The sequence below is a fragment of the Gobius niger genome (genome assembly GCF_951799975.1).
Source record: "Gobius niger genome assembly, chromosome: 8".
Taxonomy (NCBI): domain Eukaryota; kingdom Metazoa; phylum Chordata; class Actinopteri; order Gobiiformes; family Gobiidae; genus Gobius; species Gobius niger.
In genome coordinates this window covers 26,035,089-26,043,806 of record NC_136859.1, presented here as the reverse complement: position 1 = coordinate 26,043,806, position 8,718 = coordinate 26,035,089, and the positions used below count along the sequence as shown (strand labels likewise).

Below are 8,718 nucleotides of genomic sequence, written 5' to 3'. Positions count from 1 at the left end.
TCAGTCAAATATCTCGATGACATTGTTATCGCAATATCGTGTAGCCCTGATGCCCTGATGCTGCACTCCTATTACAGCGCTGTTTTAAAATCGTAATGCATCCTCCCAAATTAATAATCAGCGGAGTGACTGTTTTGTGTGTGTATCTTCAACTAGGATGGGAATATAATTTCAAGAAAGCAGTGAAAGGCCAATATACTACTCATGGCACTCAGTATGACTATTGGTCTGTCATGCATTATGGCCAGTATTCTTTTTCAAATGGAAATGGACCGACTATGATCCCCAAAGACATGAAGTACGCAGACATTATTGGCCAATCTTTGGGGATGAGCGCCACGGACGTTCGGGAACTGAATATGCTTTACAAATGTGGTATGTCATCAATATCATTATTTACGCCACTATTTAAATCTTGTTTTCTCACTGTTTATTTACTATACCTTTATTACAGAGTCAAGCATTGCTTTTCAATTCCATTGTGACTTTTCTCATGAGAAGGCCTGTCCTGTAACAACCTGCTCAAATAGTCCTTTGAGGTGGGAAAGGGTGTCGCAAGTTACTGGGGGTCCAAGCTCTGATCACACCAGCTTGCCCAGTGGAAATCCAGAAGGTAATAAATGTTGAGCATACATGCAGGGTTCATTTGATATTTTTGTTCTTATTTTTAGTAGCATAATAACCGTAGTATAATCATCAATATAATGTTTTATTGAAAGAAAGTTCATTGCATGTCCGTCACTTGGCAGATATATTACGGTAGCTTAACATAATAACTTTTTTTTATAATATAAAAAAAGTTCAGCCTTAGCACAAAAGTTCACCAATCTTTCAGTTCCCTTTAGTTCCTCAACCAAAGAACATTAAAAGAACAGGTACTGACACCGTCTTTTCTATGCTTTACAGAGAAAAGAAATGGTAAGTTCATCTCCATGGAGTAAAAATTAACAGTCTCAGAAGTGGATGTCATTGATATTTTCGCATTTGTATCCACAAAAAAAAAGAAACACATTCAAGACACTCAACAGCATTGAGCCACTTTATGCATGTGAGCACTGTGAATGGTCAAAAGGGAGACTCAGCCCGGCTCCAGACCACGAGGGTGACTCCGAAGAGAGCGTGTACCATCAAGTGTCTGCAGTTTTATTATTACCACATCAAAACTGAATCTAGCGCGCTCAATGTTTGGATCAGAGAATTTGAAAGTGAAGATGATTTCACAGGAAAACGCCGCCTTGTTTACAAGATCTATGGTAATGATAGGCACCTTTCGTCTGTTTTGGTCTTGGTTCAGATCAGATGTGAATTAATGCACCTGTTTCCCTGTGCAGGTCCGGAAACAAAGCATTGGAAGATGAAGTATGTTCCACTCTACACTTCCAAGTCCTTCCAGGTGGAGTTTGAGGTGCAAAAGGGGGAGCTGCCATCTGAGGGAGGGATCTCCATTGATGACATTAATCTGTCTGAGCTTCAGTGCCCACATACAACACTCCAGATTAATAATTTCCAAGAAATATTGTTGAATAACAAAGATTACACAATGTATAGCCCAATACGTTATTCCTCTATGGGCTATGCATATTCCTTTGGGGTATATTTTAACAACCCATCTATTGGAATGTTTGTTCAACTTGTGTCTGGTAAATATGACGATGAACTGACATGGCCAGTGCCAGATCACCAGGTGACTTTGCAAATGGTGGATCAAAGTCCCAACATCCTGGATCGCATGTCATTTGAAAGAAGCATCACTACAGACTTGAGTCGGGTTGCTGTAAACGGTATGTGACAAAAAAATAAGATGATTGAAATAATGTTTCAATAATGAATTGAAATATTGAGATTTAAATCTAAACATGTTTTTTACACAGGCACCTACAGCTGGGGCAATCCTAAAGATCATGGAAAATATTTTGTTGATGACTTTAATCAAACGATCTACTATGGCCCTAACATTGGTTTGACTCGTTTTATAAAACTGAGCGAACTGCATAGAAGAAACTTCCTGAAAGGAGGAACTGCTGTGTTTAATTTGTTCTTTGAAGGTATAACACACTTTTTGTGATCATGAAAATGGGTTACTTTATTTATATATTGTATTGTATCATTTTAGATATCAGTCCATTGGGCTACATTGATGACCTGCCATGCCCCCCAGAATATCCAGAGAAATACGATGAATATGATAACGGCCCATGCTCACCAAAGTAAGTGTCTCATTTCAAAAGAGCAGAGGGGGTAAAGTCTGAATGAAGTACAACGTGCTCTCCCCATTCAGCACTGTGAACACACAGCAAGACTGGCCCCTTCAAATACTTGTTGTTTTTCCAAATTGGGACACTGCCCTCTGCTGGACAAACTGTAGAGTGCATCTATTTATTTTCACTTAGTTCTTCAAGGACCTATACCATTGACAGTATATGTCAATGACCTATACCTGTTTTGTTTTTGTTCTTTTTTCCCTTTATTTCCCTCTCTCACTGATCTATCTTATTTTTGCAGGACAACACCCAAGCCGCCTCACACCACTCCTGACACGTAAGAGAAATTTACCTGTAGCATCTATGGATTCAGGATTATTTTCATTTGGATGTTTGTGAAAGTTTATTTTGACAGTGAATCCAAATTAAAACATAACTATTTGCAGGACCACTCACTACCACAAAACCACAGTGGACAAAAGGTATTGATAACATAATCTTGAATATGAACATTCATAATGTTTTTCAATAACTCTTATTATTATGCTACTAAGTAAATATGTTGCTTTCACAGCATTTTTGGCTTTGCCCCAAACAAGATTTCTTCGCCTGTTCTTATTTTCCTTGCTCTTTTGCTGCTTTTAATGCAATAAAGTGGCATGGTGTTTCTTAGGCAGGAGAAGACCTACGGAGGGTGTTGGGAATTACATGGGATTTCTGAGTTGGTTGTATGGTATGATCATACATTGTATTGTATCTGTGTTTTTATGTTATCAGGCATGAATTAGACTACACGCTGTGATTATGAATGTTATTGGTAATGTTAACTTTGTTTAAATACTGACCCATCAAATTTGTATGTCTCATGTTTTTGTAATAAAGAGGTGAAAATAGGGAATAAAATGAATAAAAGCCCTTTGATTGATTGAGTCACAAACACTCATCACACATCAGCCTAATCTAATACCTACAATGTTTAATTAAGAAGAGACATGGGGAAGCTGGGGAAAGTGTGTGTGGATAAAGAATTCTGGGCATCTCTGCTGGGACCGCTGCCTCTGTAAACCAACACCTCATAAAGCAGTGGAAAAGGGAAATTGAATTGATATAACTTTTATTAATTTAATTTAAAATTCTTAATTTATGTCATGTTTCAATAGAATCAATAACGGAAAACTGCCTTTGCCTCCAGAAATCATCACATTCTTTGATGTTATGATTACTTCGTCTATTTTTGCTATGGGCATCAAAAACCACACACTGTTCTTAAGACTCCATGTGAATATACTGTAGCTTTGATTAAATGATTGACAAGTTACTCTAAAGGGCTGGGCGTTACTGCAAACACTCTTTTTGGTACACATCGTCTGCATTTACTATTTAAAATCAAAGTGTAAATCCAACAGTGGCTGCTGACCAGTCTACTATACAATACGGGCCTCCCCACACACAATAATCACATCTAAATTGTTCTTCCACTTAAGACTGTCAGGCAGACATAGTACGACTGACTTCAAAATGACTATTTCACCGTTTTAAAAATAAGATATCATGAAACAAAATTCAAGTAACACGATTTATTCCCCAAATGTTGTGTAATGAGGAAAACAAAGATCAAAGACAGCAGACCTATTTTGGGGAAGCACAACCGTCTGAACTATGTTAACATTGTGGACATTCTTTTGCAGCTTCTACAGCAGGCATTAGTTCAGCATACAGTATGACAGCACAGTAGCCAGACTTTACATCGTTTAATTACATCAGCTCCTTTTAACCATTTACCCAAACCCACAGATGTGGTCCATTTTTGATGTTTGTTTAAAAAAAAAGTACTACTCAATGGATGTATAAAAAGTAATTACATTTATTTTGTCCAACAATATGTTCATCGATGCCCCCTAAAACACTTCTATTCTTGTACAGATACACCAGTACACAGAACTGGAAGGACAGTGTGCTATTATAGGCATGGCTTGACCATTCCATTAATGTCTTTTTGTTGTCCCAGCCTTCAAAATGGCGAAACGAGTCTCTCAGTCCAACTGCCTTGTTCATCATCAGTTTGTTTCTACGTGTCCAAACTGTGAACACGGCTCCTTGTCTGACCTCTAGCCAATAGTGACACCAAAGCCGCACTGGAACTTATTTTTGCGATGATTAAGAAAAGCCCCCAAGGCTAATGTCAGAGGCAGAGGGAGCAGTTTCTTCTCAAGAGTCGCTCCAACAACCCAATTACTATCAAGTGTGCCTAGAAAGGAAAGGACAGGACACGACCAGTGGCATTAACACAAAGTAACCGCAGTCACTATAAAGATAATGGCAGAAGGATTTTGATGTACCTTTAAATAGTAAATTAGCTTTCGGGACGTCTAGCTGATAACCCAATGAAGCTGTCGTCTCTTGCATCCGTGTATTAGCTTCAAATTCAACTCCTACTTGCAACTGTGAAGACAAAGGATGAAAAACTGTTAGACTGTACATACAGGTGGACTGAAAACATCATTTGTTTACGCATCTATTAATACCTGATCATTAGCTTTGTGATAATATGTAGCATGAGCTCCAGCACCTCCCAAGGTCAGCGTTGCTACACAGTTGTCACCTAAAAAAAAAAAGGTCTTCAATAAATATATGGTCACAATGAAAGGGAGATTTGTTTGGAACACATTAAAAGAAGTGTGGGAGATCTAACCTGTGTATCTCCCCAATAAGGAAGTGACTGTTCCCTCCTCTCCAGGCCGCCTGTGGTAGACAAGCTCACCACCCAAAGCCAGTGAGGGTGTGATGGACTGCAAATAATGGGTCACTAAAATACCTGGGTAGACAGAAGAAATCCATATTTACAGTAGGCACACAAAAAGATTTTTTTTTAAGTCCACTTCAGTTTCGGGAACATTCCTAGTACTGGACTATTTCAGAGACGATGCATGAAAGCTACGTTGTGAAATTAATTCCCATTTTATATTGTCAAATATATCAGCAAGTAACTCATGTAGCAGCTTTGTACCTGATCCTACAAGAACATCTGGGTTTCCGAGCGTCATGGCTGCGGTGAAATTCTCCCCTCGGTACTCCAGGTCACACTGCCAGTTGACAAATTTCTGCTGTTGAGTCTGAAACACAGGGCATGAGGTCAATGATACAATGATGACATTTTTACAAAGCTTTTCACTTTCTATACCTGAATTGCAATTTTGGTGCGAACAGCAGATGCGAGCTGGTGAATAACCTGGGCATTCAGGCTGCCAGTATTATCCATATCTCCAACCATCACTGGAAAGGACTAGACAAAACAAAAATATGGGTATTATTATCCGATCTAGTTAATTGTAATATATTCTAATAGTCCACAATAAGGCTGTAGCGATGTGTCTGCACAGTAGTTACCTCCATTGGGCTGGTTTGTTGGCTTCCTACATAGGTGGAACCAAATCGATAACCAGAATCTGCCACAGTGCTAAGTGTGACGGTATGGCTAACTTGGAAGTGGTTACTCAAACCTTTGTTCACCACTAACCGCACTCCTTCCATCTGCAATGGAAAGACCTCTGCAAAACAAAGAAAAAAAGCATATATTACACCAAAGGTAATCTGGAGCTACCCTTTATACTGGCCCTGTTTGCAAAGACTGTCAGGGAGGACTAAAGGTATTGCTGAAATGCTAGATTCTCTTTTCATCTGATGAGCTTGTTTTTAATCCCCCAAGCTACTTTGATGACACTTGTGCAAGTATGTGACTTGAGTTCATCCTTGAGTTAAGAAAATGTTTCTTAAATATTAAAGTTGATTGTGTGTCCAACATGTTTTGGTAAAAAATAAAGTGTGACTCATCATGCTTATGTAGAAATGTAGAAAGCCTCTGAGAGCTACTGGAGACAGTGGTCAAATACTCTAGTTTAGGGCCATCTACAGATGAAACTCGGAAAATTAGAATATCGTGAAAACATTTCTTTCTGTAATACAACTTAAAAACGTCTATGATATAGACTGATGACATGAAAGTGACATGTCAAGCCTTAGTTTGATATCATTTTGATGATTATGGCTTACAGTCCAAAATATTCAGATTTTCAGAGATGTTTTATTTGGGTTATTTACAAGCTGTGAGTCATAATTATCACAATTATAACAAATGCAGGCTTGATATATCTCACTTTGCCTGATGATTTTGGCTTTATATTGTCAAATATATCAGCAAGTAACTCATGTAGCAGCTTTGTACCTGATCCTACAAGAACATCTGGGTTTCCGAGCGTCATGGCTGCGGTGAAATTCTCCCCTCGGTACTCCAGGTCACACTGCCAGTTGACAAGCTTGTAAAACCCCCAAATTAAAAATCTGAATATTTTGAAAAGGGACTATACTGTATTGTCGGCTCTAAGTGTCACCCTCTCATCAGATAATTCATCCAAAACACCTGCAAAGAGTCCCTGAGCCTTTAAATGGTCTCTCAGTCTGGTTCAGTAGAATTCACCATCATGAGGAAGACTACAGACCTGACAGTTGTGCAGAAAACCATCATTGACACCCTCAACAAGGAGGGAAAGGCTCAAAAGAAGTTGGATGTTCTGAAAGTGCTGTATCAAAGCACAGAAAGAAAATTGGAACAAAAAAGTGTGGAAGAAAAAGGTGCACAAGCCGCAGGGATGACCTCAGTCTGGAGAGGACTGTCAGGAAAAGGCCATTCAGAAGTGTGGGGGACCTTCACAAGGAGTGGACTGAGGCTGGAGTCAGTGCATCAAGAGCCTCCACACACAGACAATCCTGGACATGGGCTTCAAATGGTTGAAGCATCCTGGTCTTCCATAACACCTCAGCAGTGCCACAGGCTGATCACAACCATGCCACGCCGCATTAAGGCAGTAATTCAAGTAAAGGGGGCCCAAACCAAGTACTAAGCACTTATGCATGATTATAGCTTTCAGAGGACCGACATTTGTCTGTTTCAAATCATTTTTTAATTGATTTCATATAATATTCTAATCTTCTGCGATTTTGAATTTGGGGTTTTTACAAGCTGTAAGCCAAAATCATCAAACTAAGGCCAGACATATGTCACTTTGCATTTCATATTAGTTTCACAATTTAAGTTGAATTACAGAAATAAATGACCTTTGTCACGATATTCTAATTTTCCGAGTTTCACCTGTACACTGTCAAAAGTTCAAGACACTGTATCTTCATGTTGGCTGAATCTGGGCAAAGGAATATTGTAGTCCCACAGTACTCAGTAAACATAAAACAGTACACAAACTTTAGCTCTTTACCACGCTCACAGCAATGCATCTTGATTGTCATATTCTAACCTTTACATTTGCGGTGACACTCTTCATATGTGCCTGGATTTGGAAGTGGACTTTCTCCCTCAGCAGCAGCCTGCTCTGGGGAGGAAGGGGTAGCCACCGAGGGCATGGTGAACCCCGGAGGAACAGACATCAGCCCTGGTCCAGCGGGGCCACCTCCCGGCGCAGGAGGGGCTGGGCTGGGAGAGGTAGCAGCCAGCACACTACCCATTCTTGGTGACTGAAACAGACTTCAGAGAAGCAAATTGTTAATGAATCATGACTGCAGGTCACTTCCAATAAGCCCTTCAAGTAAGAAGACAAAAGGGACAGATTATGCAATGGGCTTGTGTACATAGTACTATAGTTGCTTCATATGCTATATTCTTATATCCTTGTTAGTTTTGTGTGTACTAATAACATGAAACAACCTCTAACGCTAGCCATGCTGATCTCTGAAACCTAAGGTAAAGTTAGCCTGCTAGCTAAGCAGCCATGTGGATCCTGCAAAGGGAGCCTCCTGTCAGTGAAAGCTACAGTCATTACCCTTCACATTGCGACTTACTGTGGTACAAAAGATCCTACATACTGTGATATATAAGAGTGCCGTTACTATGAACTTACTACTTACATTAGATCCGATACAGCAAAGTTCGAGGTAACATCCGTGATCGTAGCCGGCAAGTCCCGCCCATTCCCAAACCCTGGCAGCGGATTGGCTGACACTCTTAGTCTGTGGATCACAGCAAAAACCCATTGGTCAAAGACTCTGAACCCTTAAACGCATTACAGTGAATGACTGTGAATGACATACCAAGGGTAGCTCTCGCAATGAATACAGTTGTAGACTGTGGTTATCTATGAACTGAATCAGTGTAGAGCTAGTCTGCAGGCTTATATTTTACCTCAATGTATTTTTTATAGGCTAGTCGGTCTAAATCCTCAACAATGTACACATCTCAAGATTTTCACAAAGCAATAAGGAGTACGGATAGCTACAATGTTGCTCTAAAATCAAGGCACAAAGACACATTTAAGTCTTTCAGCTTCAGTCCAAAATAATTCCTACCTCATGAACAGTGGCAGCTCCAGACAGTTTTGATTGGGGGGGCAATGGGGGTCCCAAGCATTGGTCTCATGAAAACCAACAAAAAATACAGTGGACACGTCTAATAACTGCATATTACTGCTACTAAACCATAAAAACAACACAACATATCAACTACTTTGTTTTT

The 8,718-nt window shown here is 39.7% G+C and overlaps 2 protein-coding genes across 2 annotated transcripts; one reads left to right on the top strand and one right to left on the bottom strand.

The window, feature by feature from the left end:
* Positions 1-278: 278 nt before the first annotated feature.
* Positions 279-1,789, top strand: LOC306966057 (meprin A subunit beta-like; the record flags this gene model as incomplete). Its single annotated transcript, XM_079560691.1, has 2 exons — positions 279-375; positions 1,332-1,789. The coding sequence occupies 2 exons, from the start codon at positions 279-281 to the stop codon at positions 1,787-1,789; spliced, it is 555 nt and encodes a 184-aa protein (XP_079416817.1).
* A 1,985-nt stretch (positions 1,790-3,774) lies between these two features.
* On the bottom strand, positions 3,775-8,180 carry tomm40 (translocase of outer mitochondrial membrane 40 homolog (yeast)). Its single transcript, XM_079561191.1, has 9 exons — positions 8,115-8,180; positions 7,508-7,734; positions 5,589-5,749; positions 5,383-5,484; positions 5,209-5,314; positions 4,894-5,016; positions 4,727-4,803; positions 4,541-4,643; positions 3,775-4,449 (listed from the first exon to the last, which is right to left on the bottom strand). The coding sequence occupies exons 2-9, from the start codon at positions 7,713-7,715 to the stop codon at positions 4,310-4,312; spliced, it is 1,020 nt and encodes a 339-aa protein (XP_079417317.1). The 5' UTR covers positions 7,716-7,734; positions 8,115-8,180; the 3' UTR covers positions 3,775-4,309.
* Between the last annotated feature and the right edge of the window lie 538 nt (positions 8,181-8,718).